Consider the following 18,722-nt stretch of genomic DNA (forward strand, 5'->3'; position numbering starts at 1 on the left):
CTAATTAGATGTTTCTGAATGAAGTTTGGCTATTTAAAGAGGAGTCAAACCCTCCTGTGAGGATTAGTGGAAGAAATTTGACTCCCTTACAAAAGACTTTCAGCAGACACATGACAATGTCTTCGGGCCCCTCCATGGTGACTGCATGGATACAACACAAGGCGACTGCCTTTGGCACAGACAGCCTTTCACACAAGCCAGTCAGAGATACAGAACTCAGTCGCCGAGGAAACTAAGAGAGGGAGAAGAGAGGGCAAGAAAGGTCTGCACATTAGGTGACAGAGAGTTGATGGGACAGATACCAGGGGTTCTATTCCCTGCTCTGCCCTTGACCTGCTGTGTGACCAGTTCCCTCTCTGGGCCTCTGCATCCCCTCTAGCTTTGTCTATTTGGAGTTTACTGTCTTTGGGGCAGCGGCTGTCTCTCACTACGTGCATGTACAGCCCCTAGCACAATGGGGCCCTGACCTCAGTTCGGGTCCCTAGGTGCTACTGTCATACAATTAACAACAGTAACTTCTCACCAGCGTGAGTAATGGGTGCACAAGCCAGCCCCAGCCACAGGGACTGTCACATTTAGCAAGAAAGAGCTGCAAGTAAGCTTGGCATTTTAACAGATCAAGAGGAACAAAGAGGCCAGAAATGGGGGAACTGCTGTTCAGGCTTAAATGCCTGCTTCACAGACACAGCTTCCTTTCTGACCCGGTTCCTGAACTCCTCCAGCAGCCGTGCAGCCCAGCCCAGGCTCTCTAGCAATTTAAGGATCCTTTTCTTTCAGCCCAGGAAAATATTACAGCCACAGCCTGTGAAATACACCCATGCCCCTCCTGGCTGGTAAAAGCTAGTGAAGAACAACTGTGCCCACTACTAATGCAAACAGCCAGGGTCTCCTCCAGAGACACAAACCTCCCAAACCTCGAGAAAAATACCATAGTTGGCCCAATCCTCAAGAAGCCATCACATGACCCCAAAGTTCTCTCCAACTACCGTCCCATCGCCCACCTCCCATTCCTACGCAAAATAATTGAGCCAGTAGTAATCATCAAACTCCAACAGCATGCAACGTCAGCCACGAACCTAGATGTCTCCCCGTCAGGGGCCAGGGCACAGCAGAGACAGTTTTGGTGGCACTAGAAGACAACCTTCTTGTGGTCATGGACCATGGAGGTAAGATCCCCAGGCTCGCAAAGCTGGACCTCTCCGCAACCTTTCACACAGTGGAACACAACATACTGCTAACCTGTCTATGTGACATGGCAGGAACAGTGGCGCCAACTATTCTTGGGCAGCATAACTCAGAGAGTGGTGACAGGTGACTGCTGCCACCAGGGACTTCACTACTGCTACTGATTTTACCTGGCAGGCGCCCAGATACTACAGGGATGGGCAGCAGCATAAAACCAATTAAACAGATCCATCAATCAACCTCCTTGACAACATTTCCCTGGGCCCAGATGTGCTGCCTTGGCCACTGTTACAGCCTTTGTGGATGGGGCTTAGTTACATCACTCTGGAATAGGCTCAAGGGTTGGTTTCAACAACAGTTGTAATAAACAAATAAATAAATAAATAAAAATGACCGCGTCCCAAGCTCACCCTGCTTTCTTGGGGGTTTCCTTTATTCTTAAGAACAAAGCACATCCCTCAGCCTAAGCTTCCTCCTGAGTTTAGCCCTTCCTTTGTTTTTTTTCTCTGCAGGGCCTCTGTCCCTTCCCTCGTTCTCTCTGCTTTATGAGAGAGACACTCCAAGATTTTTGTATTCCTCAGCTGAAGCTAGTAGGACCCACCGGGTCTGGCTGCTAGTGTGAATCAGCAGAAGAGCTCTGCGTTTCTATGCAGGGATCTACTGCCCTCCGACAGTTATCCTTAAGAGCCATTTGTGAATTTCACACCAGGGTTCAGATTTCAAACACCCTCATGTTGAGATCTGGGGTTTCGGCCTGGGCTCACCATTAATACTGATTATTATTACACTGCAATTTACCCTCTGCACAGGATAAATTGTTGATGCTACAAACCCCAGGGTCAGTGCTGTGGGGGGAGGGATGAAGGGACATGCCCCCTAAGAGCACAGAGCACCACAGCATTAGGAAAATGCCATTAGGAAAACATCAAGAACAGGCACTGGCAAGCTGCTCCCTTCCCTGGGAGCTCCACTGGTTGTTTGCAGCATGAGTCAGGGAGACATCTCATGAACTGCCATAGTGTATCAGCCACAAGATCCCTCCCCTGTCAGCCTGGGGAACTAGGAATGTCCGGAAAGTGTCCTGCCATACAAAGATGCCCTAACTCCCCTTAATATCTTCTTGCTGCTGTCACTGCTATTGGGGGCCGCATGTCACCACAGAGGCCCTCTAGCATGGTGCCAAGTGGAACTGAATCACAAATGTTTCTGCAGGGGCCAGGGTTCCACTGAACGGCTCCCTGTGTCTCCACAGGCTGAAGGCAGCTAGCTGCTCCAGGCTGAGAGCTCTTTGCAAGGAGAGTGTCTTGTCAACAGAGGTAGTTGGAAAGCATTTGCCTGGCAAGCATTTTGTAATGCAGATGGAACAGGTCCACAACCACTATGCTACTGCAGCGTAAGGAGAGTGAGGGCTTTCTCTCTCTCCCTTGTGCTGCATGGCAGGGAAGCTTTACCTGCCAAGGAGGTCTCTGTACCAAGGGATGTGTTTGGAGTCTACATTGAGACTGAATGCCTTGCTAAAAGAGATGCCCTACTTCAACCATAAGTTACTGGTCTAGACACAGGAATTACCAGGTAAAATTCTCTGGTCTGTATTATGCAGGAGGTCAGGCTAGATAATCAAAACAGTCCCTTCTGGCCTTAACATGTAGCAATCTGCAGTTCACAGAAACAGAGTGGGCCCAAACCCAATGGGGCTTTACCTAAACCCCCTGCCCGATCTGAACGTGTGGCTTGCTCCTAGCACTAGAATGGGCCAAACTAGCACTCCAGAGCCAAACGACCCAACATTAGGAGAAGTTAGGCTCTAGATCCAGGTTTCGATTCTGACCGTGGCCAAAGTTTGAAGGAACAGGGGGGAATTCAGATCTGGGGTTCTAGTTCCGGACCCTCTATATTAACCCTACTAACTGCTGAATCCACAGGGGATGTAACACTCAAAGTAACAGTGTCCACTCATACATAATAACTCAGCAGGAGAAGGCTAAATGTCAGCAGGGGAGTTTCTGACCAAAATACACTCGGCTCAGTCGCCCAGGGCACGTCCCTCAGCCATCCTCCTGCTGAGACGCCACTTCCATTAGCCGAGAGCTGCACAGAAACAGCCCTCTGCTATTGCTAACGTGGATTTCACTGCATTGACTTCAATCTACTTGGACAGCTGTGGATGAGTTCACTGCTGGAGATCAGCAAGAGAGCTACATTCGCAGGGCACTGATCAGAGTGGGGGACAGCCAAGGCTGGCTTCACTAGCCCATCTCCTGGATGAGATGCAGCAGATGAACGACCCGAAGAGAGGATGGCTAGGGGAAAATGTGGTTCCCTGACATTGCCACTGGTGTAATAAGCATGCCCAAAGGTTCAAGGGATGCTTGGCTCTTGTATGGCCTCTATCTATGGGAAGGATTCCTGATCAGAACCCACCATGAGGTGTGGAAGCACCTGAAGCGGTGTTGGTTTGCATAACTATACTCAGGGGGATGAAGGTACTAAGAGACCCTTCCTCCCAAGCCCACCCAGAGGGACTTGGTTTCCATCCCACACCCGAGTCCTTGCAAGTGAGGGGGCCTGTCCCAGAAGGAAGCAGCCAGATCATTGTTGCATTCAGAATGTAGGGCCAGGATGCTGCCTTAACCCAGCTGTGTTGTAGGATCTGCACGAATGCATGCCTGGGTAGCGGGCACCTGGTCACAGAGACACCACAGGTCATCAGCCGGGCTCAGGCCTGGGCTCTGAACACCTGGGCCCTACTGTTTCAGCTAAAAGAGAACTCCTGCTTCGGTCAGCAAGCGGCAGATCACATTTGTCAGGGTCTGTCTATACTGCAGTAAAACACCCGTGGCTGGCCTGTGTCAGCTGATGCAGCGTAGACGTTTGGGCTCGGGTTTAAGCCCAGAGCTCAGGCTCCAGCCCGACCATGTACACTGCAGTGCATGAGTCAGCTGATGTAGGCCAGCCCTGGGTGCTTTTCTGCAGTGTAGACATACATTTAGAGTCCCTGGGGCAGCCACCGGGGCAGGGATAATGAACATATCGGACCTGACCAGTGCAATGTATTTATGTGGCCTACGTGACATATTCAGGTTCTCCAGGATCAGGGTAAGTTTCTATCCCCCATGGTTGAGAAAAAAACAGTCCAAATGAGAAGCAAGTGTAACGTGACACACTGAAGTCCGCCTGAGTCTGCAGACACCTGATACAATAGCTCTCTGGCGCATGAACCGCCCAGATCCCCATTGATTTCACTAGAGCGGCAACTCTAAAGCTCACTACAATGTCAACAGGAACTATTCCCCGGCTGGTCATTCAGCAGAAGGAATGAGAAAGCAGGTGGGAGGGTGGGAAACTCCTGGAGAGGTGTGAATTACAGCAGGGAAGAAAATGGAAAAGGAATAGCAGAGAAGACTCATAGAGACAGGGGAAGAGGGAGAGAAAGAGAGAAAAGAGGATGGGGAAGGAAGAGAGCAGATTGCAGGAGCATTGGCCTAAAAGGGAGCAGATTTTCTCATGGGGAGGGGCTGCATGTGACAGCAAAGGACAGCATCCTTTAAAATGCAGTTACTTCATAAAGGCTGCATTCCCCCCTTGCTCTCTGTGCAAACCTCCCACTGACATCAGTGAGGGATCTGCCATGGATTGAGCCGAGTGTGAAGTCCTGGCTCTGAATCTCAGCCTGCAAACCCCGCAATGAAGGATGGAATCTGGCCCTCTCCAAATGCCCCTGTGCTAGACAAAGCGGGTCACATGCACGCAGCCACTCCCTAGCACCTCCATCCTGAGGTGCATGCGCGGCGTGGGAGCGAATTGCAGGCAGAGGGAAAGGGGACGCTCCAGCAGGAGGCAGCATTTGCCTGCTGGGCATTTGCGTGCTCGCCGCCCTGCCTGGGTGTTGGTTGGAGATGATGTCAGGCTCTGGGTGAGCAAACGCCATGGCCTGTTTGATTCCGCTCTGCTTTTCATGTGGATTACAGCAGGCCCCGACATCCGGAGAATAATGAGGCTGCCTAGGATATCAAAGCAAGTTAAAGCGAGGCGGCAGACACTGCAGCTGCCTTAGACGAGTCTCTCTCTCTCTCTCTCTTTTTATAAATACATTTAAACACTGCCTCTGCCAAAACAAACTTTGATCTCCCAGGGAAAGGGGCCAAAACCCTCTACTGCTTGCTTGAGTTACAACTTTTAATTACCTCGCTAAGTGTGAACTCTCCTCTTAAATCTCCATTAAACTTGCAAGGCTGAGCCCCACTCAGAGCTTGGATCATTCGGTCTCTTTCCACCCTCGATTGTTCCTTGGGAGGCGAGGCAAAGCAAAGGCCTGGTTTGCCTCTGATGAATGCCACTGCAAATCAGGAGCGACTCTGGATTTGCAACCAGAATGACGAGGCTCTCGGCCATGCGGGTAGCTGCGCTGCGCTAACCATGATTGTGTGGCGTGATTTGTGCCCAGTAAAAACCCGGGCCTGATTCCGTCCTGCGTTATACCTTGTGTTTCCATTTACAATGCAATGTGGGGTAAAGCCTGCTAGTCTGTTACACTCATTTTGCACTGGGGTACCTGACTACATCAGGTGCAGGACAATGGGGAATCAGGCCCCCCAGTGCAGGTGGGGCCAGGGACTGAAGTCCAGCCCAGGTGCTGCAGGAGCTATCTGGATTCATTTCCCATCATATACCCCTGCCCCAGGGAAGAGAAGGCTGTCCAGCAGGGTAATCTCCCTACACGCCAGCCAGCACCCAAGAAGAGAAGAGGGGGCAAGAGGTTTTCACAACACCATGTTGTGATGTTGCATCAGACTGGGGGAAAAATAGGTGGTGATACTCTTTCAGCTCCTCCCAGAACCCAACTTCCGCACACCAGGAACACCCGAACGAAATGCTACTCACAGCAGACTGCACTGAACTCTCAGTACGATCATCCCACTCTTTCCTTGCACAAAATGAAATAGTTACCAAGGCTGGCAGCCACCATTAGGCTTCAGAATTAACATCCCATTGAGGTGAACAGGACCAGTTCAAACCATTGTTGAGAATAGCCTACTTTAATTGAATTGTCTCGTTAGCACTGACCCCCCCACTTGGCAAGGCAACTCCCATCTTTTCATGTACTGTGTATATATACCTGCTACTGTATTTTCCATTCCTTTCATCTGATGAAGTGGGTTTTAGCCCACGAACGCTTATGCCCAAATAAATGTGTTAGTCTCTAAGGTGCCACAAGGACTCCTCGTTGTTTTTACTCCAAGCTATTGTTTCAGGCTATCTGCAGACCCACTCAGACATCACCTTAGGGTGACCAGATGTCCCGATTTTATAGGGACATTCCTGATATTTGGGGCTTTGTTTTATATGGGCTCCTATTACCCCCCACACCTTGACCCGATTTTTCACACTTGCTATCTGGTCACCCTACATCACCTTCTCAGCCTACCCTCCATCCACCATTTGAAGATTATCTTCAGAACCATAAGGGCTACAGACTATGTTTTTTTAATTGAAGGCTTAGATTCTGGAGCACAAGTTGGCAGTGACCAGGACCAGGAACTGGCTCACCAATCCAACTCCTGCTTATATCAATATGAGAGGGCATTGCAATATGACGATGCAATGAATGGACGCTGGTGGCTTTGTACATCACTGTGACTTCCCTGGATGGCGAAGCAGCTCTCCAGACATTAAATTCTGGCATCCACCGACGCACAGCAGCCTAAATATCATGGTACACTAGAAGTACGTAGCTCGGCCGTGAAACATTTGCTAGCCATCAGGGTTGAAGGGTGAACAGATCCTCATTCCAGCTTTCCTCCTATGTGACTGCAATTGAGAGGTATTTGCAGAGTGGCAGGGAGTGTCCCCAGGGAGTGGAGGCAAATGGTGGCAGTCACCATTTAAATGAAATTTTCCAGCTCTTACCCATCCTGCTGCCAGCACAGACACAGCTGGGCTGGGCAAGGAAGCACAGCCAGAGGCTGCAATCTGGGAAGTTTGATCCTGAAACAAAGCACGTCAAACAAAATCCCACTGGGGGATTCACTCCCAAGGGTAAGTAGCTGGAGAGGGAGAGAGCTCACGTAGCCAGAGCATGGGTGTTTTTAACCTCCCTAGGGCCAGGTTTCCCAAAGAGCTCAGGGCCAGACTTCCCAGTACTTAGCACCCACAGTGGGGGCTGGATTTTCCAAACAACTGGGCGCTCATTTAGGCCCCTAAATCCAGGGCAGATTCCCAAGTACTCAGCACTCCCACCACTTTCCTTATGATGCTGGATTTTCACTAGAGCTCAGCATCTAACTCGCAGCCAGCGTGCTGAGTCCTTTTAAAAATCAGGCCCAAGTCGCCTAACCTTGCTCAGGGCTGGTCCAGACAATAGGGAGGCAAAGCTGTTAGCAGCCTGTCTACACTAGTGCTCCCACTGCTGCAGCAGTGGGGGATCCACCCGTAAGCCCTAGTCCCCTGCGGGCTGCAATACGTGGGTCGCTCTTCAGTTGTTGAGTTAGTGGGCAGGTGCCAGGTGGTGGTCTGCTATAAAGGAGGCCAGAGCAGATGATCTTGTGGTCTCTTCTGGCTTTAAATTCTCTGGATTATGTCTACACTGCAATACAAGACTTGGGGCGCCGAGTCTCAGAGCTTGGGTCAATCGATAAGTGATACGGCTCATAATAAAGGAAAACGCCAGTGTCGAGATGGTAACATCCCCCCTTTAGGCTGCAGCATGCCTTGGTTAAGGGACAGGTTATTGGCCCCCCCGCCACCCCTACAGAATTTGCAATTCTACCTCTGCCTCTGAGTCTAATCAGTTCCAATAACCTGCTGTCAGCAGCGGCCGAGGCTGGGGAAAATAATTAAATAATTCCCCCGGCCAGCTCCGCAGTGTGATGAAAGGAAAATGATTTCCTGATCCCTGCAATGATTAGCTCTCTCCATGGTGCATGAAATTTGATTCCCTGCACGTGTTATCCTTGGACACATGTTCATCTGAGGAGATGCCAACACGCCCTGTTTTCAAGCCTGCCACGCAGAACGGGCAGAGAGAGCCCAGGAGACTCGTTCAGAAACGTGAGCAGCAGGAATATTTAAACTGCACCCTTCCAGAAAAAAGCAAACCAATCCCTTTCCTGCTGAATCCCAACCTGCAGTAACCATGGCCCCCTCCCTGATCCAAAGACCGTTGAAATCTGTAGGAAGATGCCCTCTGCCATCAGTGGGCTGTGGATCAAGCCCACACAGTGCTAGACAGGTTGGTGCATCTTTACGCGGCATTCCCCTGCTGAGCCTGCCCCTGCCAATGCCGGATGGCGCAATACTGTGGGCAGGGAGCTCCCAGCGGCAAGGGGTTTATTAAATGCCATCCGCAGAGGGCTGAAGAGACACGTCGGACAAATGCGGCTGTCAGGCTTCTTAATAAATAACATCCGCAGCTTTCAGGGGAAGGAGATTAAGGGCAGCGCAGAGGTGACTTCACAGGCTTGTTTACAATCTGTGAGAAACTTAATCAAGAGATCTCGGGCCAGAAGGAGCGGGCTGTATGGGAGCGAGGGAATGACGCCGATGGAATGACGCAGAACTGGGGACAGTGGAGATGGGCACCATGTCTGGGCTGTACCGCATGGGAAGGGCACAGGCTGCAAGGTGAGGAATTTACCACATACTATGGGGAGCAAACTGTAGCCAGGTTCTTCTGCCTCCAACAGGGGGAAGGAAATACAGACATGGCCTGGTACTGGGGGCTTCTGTTTCTTAGAATGGCAGAAACACATCCCTGGGCCTGGTACTAGGTTCTCCTGCCATACAGGGGGTAGAGACACAGCCCTGGGCCTGGTACTAGGTTCTCCTGCCACACAGGGGGTAGACATACACCACTGGGCCTGGTACTAGGTTCTCATGCCACACAGGGGGTAGACATACACCACTGGGCCTGGTACTAGGTTCTCCTGCCACACAGGGGGTAGAGACACACTCTGGGCCTGGTACTAGGTTCTCCTCCCACACAGGGGGTAGAGACACACCCTGGGCCTGGTACTAGGTTCTCCTGCCACACAGGGGGTAGAGACACACCCCTGGGCCTGGTTCAGGGATTCCCAAGAAAGTGACAGACTCATGGCCGATAAAAGGGAGACAATTGAGTACTCAGCTCTGCCCTCGCTCCTGTTCCATCCGGGTCACCCGGGTAGAGGTACTGACCAGCAGGGGTGGGCAGAACAAGTGGGCTGCTGCAGACCTTGGTTTGAAAAGTGAAGGGGAGGAGGCCAGGCACAAGCAGGACTCATTAAAGTGAGAGAACGGGGAAGCCGCCTTGTTATATGACAGAGCCTGGGTTTGATGCACGCCGATAACGAGCCAAGGGCCAGAGAGCCCAGGGCTGATGTCCCCTGAGAAAGGCGCTGCCAGCTGCTGCTGTCAGCACCCAGCACTTCGTTAGTCTCGCACCGTTTCATCCCGGTAGCTTCCATGCCTGTAATTAAAGGCTCGTTTCTAATTATAGCCCCAGCTTGCCAGGGTAGGGGGAGCAGACAGGCACAGTGGCTGCTTCTGAGCATCAAGCGTGGCTGCTTGCTAAGGGGGGTGCAGTGCCGGCAGCTTGACGTAATCTGTTAGCCGCGGCGGGCACTGCAGAGGGGCAGGGAGCTGGGACAAGGAGGAAAGAAAACCATCTCTAGTACGGGCTGCGGGGTCTCTTCCACACTTAGCTTAGAGAGCAGATGGCTGGATGGAGGAGCCAGGTGATTACATTAGGGTCTCAGCCTTGATTTTTTGTTTTGTTTTAAAATATGTTTCTAGCTGTTGTCGTTGCAGAGAAAGGCGTAAATGTGACCGGAGTGAAACAAGGGAGCGGTGTGTGGCTGAGTTTGCAGAGAGCTTGAGACAATTGCTGTGGGGGGAGAACTGCCCTGCATGTGAACAAGGCCTGAGCCTGCCAGAGAGCCAATCGCTACTATTTCTGGCGGGGAGAAGGGGGCCCCATGCTTTAATGAAGCGCAGGCCTTAAGCAGAATAGCTGCTTGCTCCCCCACTTTTTGCTCTGGTCTTTAATGTGTAATGATATGTAAAAATAACAATGCTTTGTCCTTTTACAGCACTTTCTACCCACGGCGCTCCCCATAGAGGAATGAATGTTGGGGAGGTATTACCCCTGTTTCACAGATGGGGAAACTGAGGCATAGAGTGGCCAGGGACTCGCCCAAGGTTGCACACACTATTTGTGCTGCTTTTCTGGGCCCATTTGAGACAGTTAAAGGTCAAGTGGAAAGAAATCCTGACCCTGCACCAACTGTCTGTGCCTGGAGGGGATTCTGGCCAAGCCTGGACCGGTTTCCCCGGCTGGCAGAATGAACCTGCCGGCCTCTCACCTTCATTCTTCCTGTTGTTGAGCTGGTTGAACTGCTCCGTGAACTCGGCCAGCGACTCCTCGATGGTCTCCGTCCGGGGAACGGAGAGGGAAAACCGCCGCTTGAAGTTTTTCATCTTGTTCATTTTATCCTGTGATGCGGCGGGACGGCAGGGCCCTGGAAGGGGAAAGCAAGGAGAGTAGGCTGAAGGGCTTGGATTGCATGCAGGACCACCCGCTTGGGGCTGGAGCCAGACGCACAGGGCCTGATTTGCAGAGGTGTCGGGCACCTGCAGCACTGACTGACTGGACTTGAGAGTGCTTGGTGAAAATCAGGCCCGAGATACAGTCTGTGCTCCTGATGAGTTTACCAATAAGAAGCCCAATCCAGGGCCCACTGAAATCACTAGGAGCCTTTCTACTGAACTCAGCAGGCCTTGGGTCAGACCCAAACCACTGATCCTATCAATGGATCCTCGTGGACGAACCCATGTGCCCATGCACAGCCTGACTGACTTCAGTGGGACTTGGCCTGGCTGCAGGGGTCTGTCTGGACGGCTCAGATTGCAGGATCGGGGCCTAAGCGTGAATCCTCAATGCTAAGCCAAAGGAATGATTGTCTCTGCCTCCCTTCTCTCCGCTGCCTCACAGCAGTGAAGAGCAGATGCCTAAAATACTGACCCCCTCTTGTGCTCAGCATCGTCAGCTCTGCTGAGATGCGCTGCAAAGCCGCTAGTGACTGAGCAGGGTAATTAGGATGGATTACGGCACCCGTCTAATAATGTGAGACGAAGCAGCAGAATTCTATAGGGAATAACCACCGCAGGCCAGTGAAACGCTCCTGTTAAAGCTTCAGCGATGGCTCAAGTTCTACCTTTCACCCTCAACAGCTGCAGAACAGAATCAGGCCATGTCTGAAGGGTCTGGGAATAGCTGGGGGACATGACCCAAACCCAGTGGATCTGTTTTCCAGGTTTATTCCCGTGGAGCTGTACATGGCGCACATTGGACAAAGCAGGCAATAGGTGCCAGAGGATATCCCATTCTCCTCCCCTCACCCCCTGGTGTGGCAGCAGCGTGCCTACCTCAGTCACACCCTGGCCCCCTTAGTAAGTGAAGGAGTCAGCTAAGGTATCGCTTGCACTATGAACACCCCTTCACTAGGGAACAGCCTGACACCTAGCAATGCTCTCCACTGTAGCCCATCATCAAACAGTTGTCAGACGGTAACCGCTCGATTGACACCAACCTAGACCAGATTCGAACCTGTGACCTAGCGATGAAAGGCTCCAAACTCTTTCCCGCGTCTAACAAGTGCATTCAGGACCTCGCAAACCCTCCTACCATGACGTGCTCCGAAGCAGGGACTGTCAGGTGTGTGATCCCTTTGAGAGAAGCACAAGCTCTGGAATAGGACCAGGTTCATTTTCATTCACAGCCTGAGGTGAATTTGAACCCAAAGCTCAAGAGGAGAAGCCTGTCCTCACTGACATCAATGGGAGTTTTACCATTAGCGTCAATGGGGCCACAATTTTGCCCCATGTATTCTGGGGCTGCGCAGGAGCCTGCCCAGCTCCCAGTGTGTACAATTAAAGCAGCCTTGGGGTTGCTCTGTTATATGCTCACCGTGGGAAGCAAAGAATAGCCCTAGATGCAGGGCACTCCAGCCACGCTCCCCATGTGTTCTCTGTGCTGGGAGGAGGCCAGCATAGAGCCCTCAGGCCAGTGCTAAACTAGCTGGGGAGGCCCCAGTACACGGGATATGCTCAGGGCATTCCTTCCACCTGCTTCAAGGCCCCTTTACGTTGTGAGAGCAGCATACGGGGCCTTACTGTAAGTCAGTAAGGAACCAGGCCCCTTGTGTTTTCATTAGTTAACTCTGATCTAACAGGCCCCCGGTGCTTGCCTTTTCGTCGTTCATTGTCACATGGGCCCAGGGGCTGTGTTCTAGACACCTAAATACAGGCATATCGAAATAAATACATAGTCTCACTCTGGTCTGCAACATGCTTAGACTCCCAGTCCTAGCTGGAAAGGGCGAGGGCTATGGAGTGGGGGAGAAAAGGAAGGAAAGAAAGAAAGAGTGAATGAATAAAGAGAAAGAAGATTTAACTCCCACAGAGAAGAAAAGGAAAATCCTCTAAGCTTCCAGGCCGCGTCTCTCCAGTTTCTATGCTCTGCCTTTGCCAAAGAGACTTTCTGGGGCACCAGCGAACTCCCAAGGGAAGAGAGGACTGAGGTTCTGACTGGGAGGGGACCCCTGAGATGTAAGAGAAGAAGTGAGGCCCTGAGCGTTCACTGTTCATTTACAGTCTCTTGTCTGATTCCAATCCTTATGGACACTGAAATCCTCTTAGCCACAGATCTGATTAAAGAATAAAACCCTTAAATGAAGAAAACCCCCAAGGGACAAAGAGTGAAGTTCATTGTTTCTCTGGCTGGCTGAACGAACACATGCAGGGCATGGCTGCAGCAGTCTTAATTCCCAATGCTTACAAGCCACTGCACTGCGCACTGCAGCTTCCGTCCCTAGCTCAGCAACGGAGACCGGGCCTGGCCTAGGAGCTGCTCACATTCTGCGCTTGGTGTTTAAAAACAGACGAGATGCCTTCTGGTTACAGTAATTGTCTGGGGTGACAGTTTTAGGAAAAGGGTAACGCTCCCGGCTCCTGAAACTGACGGGATAAACCAAACCTCGTAAAGGGAGAGAGTCCCTGCACAGCTCTGCCAATGCCCCTTAATTCTGATCTGCAGCCCCACCCCTGCCATGTCTGTCCTGGACTCCCCACACAGCTCTGCCAAAGCACCTCAATCCTGGACAGCCCCCAGCTATTCCAGCCCCGGGTTCCCCACCCACAGAGATCAACCAATGCCCTTCAATCCTGACCCATAGCGCCCCCCACTATTCCAGTCCTGGGTTCCCCCCATACAGAAATCAGCTGATGCCTCTCAGTGGCAACCTGCAGCCCCCCATTCATCCAGTACTGCCAGCCCCACCCCGCTCTGCCAGTCCTCATGTGCAGCCGCCCTACTCTTCCAGCCCCGAGCAGGTACTTTGCTTTACGATGGTCCATGAAAGCGATGGAGCGATGAGGTGTGCTGGCAGGAGGGGGAAGGCTGCTGCCCCGTCAATTAACCCTTTCACCATAATGACCGGACAGAATCCCACTGACCCGGAACAGCCTGCCTCCTGCCTCCAGCCAGAGCTGGCTGCGCCCACTCCACCCACCCTCCCACTGCGAGAGAAGTGATTTTTTCTTTTCTTTTTTTGCACAGCAGCGGAGTAAATGTAGCAGCTGTTGCTTAACAAGAAGCGGGGAAATAATCGATGGCTCAGCAGCACCCGGCAGCTACCCCCTGCTGGCCACAAGGCACTGGCAGGCAAAGCCATTGATTGGGCTCCCTCCCTGTTGCCCAGTGGCTAGTTCATGCTGACCCTCACAGGCATGTCCCCTTGCAGGGGGTGGGACTGTAGCAGCTCTGGGACTGACTGCCTCAGCCCTGTGTCTTTCTTGCCAGCCGCCAGTCCATGGGGGGCAGGGGAGGGAAGATGCAGGGAAAGCCATGTCAAGGTCCTGCTACCTTAGAATCGCTCTCTCTATATCACACCCCCACTGCCCTAGTGGGCTGGGGGACAAGGGGCTGAAGTCAGATCCTCCATGTGCTATGTCTCTGACTGCCTTGGGCCTTGTCTCCTGGCCCTGACGCTGACTGGAGGGTGGTGGCTGTGCTGAGGGCAGTGGGGGGCTGAAAGGGGAAGGATGGAATATCTTGGGCTCAGATGAGCTGCCCCTCCACCAGGCCCATGTACCTGGCAGGGGACTGGCATTCAGGAGCACTGCATTCCTTTAAAGTCACTCATCCTGCAGCACAGAAGGAATCTTAAAGGGCATATCAGCCGCTGGCTCCCAGTTCACTGAATGCTACTTCAGGGGGTTCTGCCCCAGACCTCAATCCCCTTCAGACCTTCAAAGCGGGAAGGGGTCTGCTGTATTGCTGTCTGCTGGTAGCTCATTCCCTCCCCTGGCCGCCCCTGTGATACCAGCACAAACAAATGGTGATCACATTCCAGACTGATGGGCTCAGACACCACATCCGGGGAGTTAATGCATCGTGTTGCTGTGGCAACCAGCACACTTGGGTTGAAACGCTTGCATCTGAAACCTTAACAGATCATCTGTCAGTAATATAAACATTCTCCACGGTCATCAGCTGCTGTCGCCCCAGCGCGCACGCATCCCAGACCCAGCCTCCTACGGTAACACTGAGGCAATCTCTCAAGTTCAGCGCCTGGGAAACCCGGGTATTAACCTGAGCTAAGGCTGCACTCAACCAGGTTTCCTGCAACCCCACTTCTCCCCACATCCCCCAGCCTGGCAAACCTCTCCATCTACAGACAAAGGGTCGATCGCGGCACGAGCACATCTAGAATCACAGCAGACAACTGGGTGGCTTGGGGGGTTGGTTACAGGGGAGGCAGGGGGCGTTCTCTTAACCCTACTATTTAATAAGCCCCAGCAGAGTGGTGACCAATGTTTACTATCCTCCATCTGACAAGCTAAGCAAGGTCTAACCTAAGCACATTAGACAGTGCCATTCGTGTCATGTGCATCCATGGAGCTAAATGGATCCGATGTCTCTCACTCCAGCTGTGTGCGCTCACTCATGCTGTTAAAGCAGCACTGGGGGAAGCGACCAAGCATTTGTGCCATGTGCCCATGCTGCGCTGCAATGACTGGGGCTCTAGTTGACAGACAGCGGATGGGAGAACTCTTGGGAAAATCCAGACCTGCAGCCGTGCTCGAATAGGGGGTGTTCTCTCCAAAGTAATGTTCAGCCACACCCCAGCAGGAGGAGCTGTCTTTCAATTGAGGCAGCAAGCAGGGTTCCTGACCAGGTGATGGCATGGGACTCTTTGAAAGACTATGGGTATGTTGACACTTCGAGCTGCAGGTGTAACTTCTGGCTCGTGTAAACATACTCGCGCTAGCTCGGACCAACCTAGTGTACTAAAAACAGAAGTTTGAGCAGCGTGGGGGCTAGCTGCCCCAAGTATGTACCTGTCCAAGATGCTAGGTAGATACTTGGGTGGCTAACTCCTCCCACAGCAGCGCAGCTACTCTTCATTACCTGGATCAGAGCTAACGAGGGTATGTCTACATGAGCTGGACATTACACCTTCCATCTCCAGTGTAGACCCTAAGAGGTTCTAACCCCAATTCCAATATGGGCAATTACATTCTTCCTTCCACCCTTGCACCCACTTTGAACTAACTGCAGTTTTCTTCTTCACTTCCTGTCCTAAACTACTATGTAGCATGCTGTGAAACAGCTGCTGCATTTTGCTGCTGGGTGCTGCAGAGATGATTGCATCTCAGTAGCTAGGGCCAAATACACAGCATGTAAAGTGCTTTGGCATCCACAGTGCTATGTGAACAACAGATATCATTACTGTAGTATTACTATGCGTAATGATGTGTTCAGGAAGATTACACACTAGCAGCACCAGACACTGCAATTACTTTGCTTCAAATTCTCCTGAAAGATGTCACTTGAAACTGACAGTCCTTGCTTCATTTCGCAGAGCAGGTAAAAGCATAGTGCAAGACTCCTCCAAACTAGCCCATGAAGTCTATGGTATGTCTACACTATGGTATGTCTAAGATATGTCTACACCGCCTCCCAGCCTGCACAGACTTGTGCTAATGGAGCTAAGATCTAACTGGTTCAAGCTGGGGATCAGGCTCTCAAGCATAGGGGGTCGGGTGGGCTTCAGAGCCTGAGCCAGAACGTCCACACTGCTATCGTTAGCATGCTAGCATCAGTCTGTCTACCCAGGCTGGGAGACTTGCTCCCAGCTGCAGTGTAGACATATCCCAAGACACCTCAGCCCAACCCTGGAGAGACTGGTCAAGAGCTTCAAAAGTGACTTAGGGTATGTGTACACTGCAGTCAGAGGTGTGACTTCAGCACGTGTGACGTGTAGACACACCCCAGCTAGCTTTGGTCTCGCCAGCTCGGATACCAACAGCAATATAGGAAGTAGCATGGGCTGTGGAACCCCACCCAGGACCCTGGGCATGTACTCAAGCGGATAGCCCACGCTGCTGCAGCTTCACTGCTATTGTTACTGGAGCTAGCTAGATGAAAACTAGCTGGGGTGTGTCTACACATGCCGCAGTCGCACCTCTGATTTCAGTGTAGACAGACCCTTAGTGATTTGGGGCACCCAATGTGAGACATTTTGAAAGGGTCTGATATCAAGGGTGGACACCCAGCAATTTCTGACCCTCTTTCAACCTCTCGTTGGCAGAGCTGCTTGAAATTGTTGTTGATGAATGTGTGTTACGCTAGGGCCCAGAGGTCCCTTGCACTGCGTGCTCTATACACACATAGGGTGCGCTGACACTGCAATCACAGGGTGCAATTACAGCTCGAGTAGACATACCCGAGAGCTAGCTTTACTCTAGTGAGCTGGGGTACTGGAGCCAAGAAGCTGCAGCAGGCTAAACAGTGCGAATAATTACTCAGCTTCCAGATGGGCTTGTACACCCTGCACAGAGTGCACGCTGCCACTGTGTCGAGCTAGCTCGGATATATCTACTCACGCTTCAATGGACACCCCGTGACTGCAGTGTAGACATACCCATCGCGAGAGGCAGCCCATGCACAGAAGAGCTTACAGTCTATAGACCAGGCAGACAAAAGGTGGGAGAAGGTGAGGATTATTATCTCCATTTCACAGCTGGAGCACTATGGCACTGAGAGATGAAGTGACTTGCCCAAGGTCACACAGGCAGTCTGTGGCAGGACAGGGAACTGACTGCTGATCTCCTGAATCCCAGTCTAGTGCCTTAACCACAAGACAGAAAGTCTCCCTTGCTCAGGAAGGATGTAAGAGAGCAGATCCCAGGCTCTGAGTGGAATCTCTGTTCTGGGACTTCAGCTGCATATTTGTCAAGCTTATTTGTTTTTCCCAGTGGCAGCAGGAGGAAAGCTCTCCACCCTCGTTCTGCTTCGCTGCCAGCAATGAGCCACTCTGGAATCTGGTCCTGGGCAGTGGTGACGCTGCCGTCAGTAGGGAACGAGGCTGAGGGAGGTGCAGAGGTGGCGTGGCTCGGGGAATTACATCAAGTGCCACACAGATGCGAGGCCCAGGAACTTGTTTGATCTGGTGAAGCACGGAAAGAATGTGTATCTGCGGCAATGCTCCAGACTAGCACTGCAGCGACAGCTGGCAAAAACAAGTAGGGCCCTTTGCCATGCAGACAGGCCTGAGAGGAGGACAGAAGCCAATGCACAAGCAGGGGGCAGTTAGGGAGCCCCTATAAAGCAGCGGCTTTAGGGACTGATTATTTAGCCCAGCCTAGCAAATTTATTATTACGGTGAAGACACAGCAGATGAGCTTGTGATGCAGAGAACAGAAGATTTTTGAGACCCAAGCCATGGGGGCGTTTGTTAGGAGGTGAAACGGGTCCATGACAGAATGCAGGATGTTGCAGCGCCACTGTTAGGCTGGTTGGTCAGGCAATGGGCCCAACCTTCCACATCTAATGGTGCAGGAACTCAGCAGGTGCCGTCTGTGGTGCCTGACCCCTTCCACGGAAAACGGTGCCTGGCCCTGGATAAGCTCTTGTTTCTCCTGGAGGCTGAAGAACCACAGGGACTGTTGCATCAGCTGCCACCAGGCCTGCTGTGACAAAGGAACAGCAGAAGTATGACACTGGATCAGACCATGAGTCCATCTAGTTCAGCATCAGATATTCAGACGAATGTGCCAGACACTGAGTCCCACAAGCTCAGATGAAGGTGCAAGAAACCCTGCAGTTAATCTGCCGACATGGGCAAATTTCTTCCTGACCGTAATCAGATAGAGGTTGGTTTGTACTCTGAAGCATGATAGTTGATATCCCTTCTGAGCTCTTTTCTTTTTCCTTCACTATTATGATTCTGTATTGTGCCATGGCCAGAAGGGGGCACTATGCAGGAGCCTGGATTCCAGAGGTGGAGAACCAAGGAAGAGTCAGGGAATAAAAAGACATTAAATCTGAAACGGTGAAAATGAGAATGGAAAAAAGGTCTGCCCCTTCCCCCACTCACTCCCAAAATTAATGCAAGTAATCATTGACTTAATAGAATCCAACATCCCAGTGCTGAGAATCTCTCTTCCTCTCATTGCCACCTACCAGAGCGTTAGCTGCTATAAGCTACTAAATATAA

The 18,722-nt window shown here is 51.8% G+C and overlaps 1 protein-coding gene and 1 long non-coding RNA gene across 2 annotated transcripts in view; one reads left to right on the forward strand and one right to left on the reverse strand.

Annotated features, from left to right (window-relative positions):
• Positions 1-18,722, reverse strand: part of CDK18 (cyclin dependent kinase 18) — a 70,258-nt gene that overhangs the window by 19,157 nt on the left and 32,379 nt on the right. The window contains exon 2 of the mRNA XM_008172703.4: positions 10,524-10,679. Coding sequence (XP_008170925.1) covers positions 10,524-10,647 — 124 coding nt within the window. The 5' untranslated portion in view covers positions 10,648-10,679. The remainder of the gene's footprint in view (positions 1-10,523; positions 10,680-18,722) is intronic.
• Positions 8,476-12,900, forward strand: LOC135982904 (uncharacterized). Its single transcript, XR_010600384.1, has 2 exons — positions 8,476-8,805; positions 10,251-12,900. It is a non-coding gene; the product is annotated as an uncharacterized LOC135982904 (long non-coding RNA).

Source organism: Chrysemys picta, chromosome 4 (assembly GCF_011386835.1).
Source record: "Chrysemys picta bellii isolate R12L10 chromosome 4, ASM1138683v2, whole genome shotgun sequence".
In the NCBI taxonomy this organism is placed as follows: Eukaryota; Metazoa; Chordata; order Testudines; family Emydidae; genus Chrysemys; species Chrysemys picta.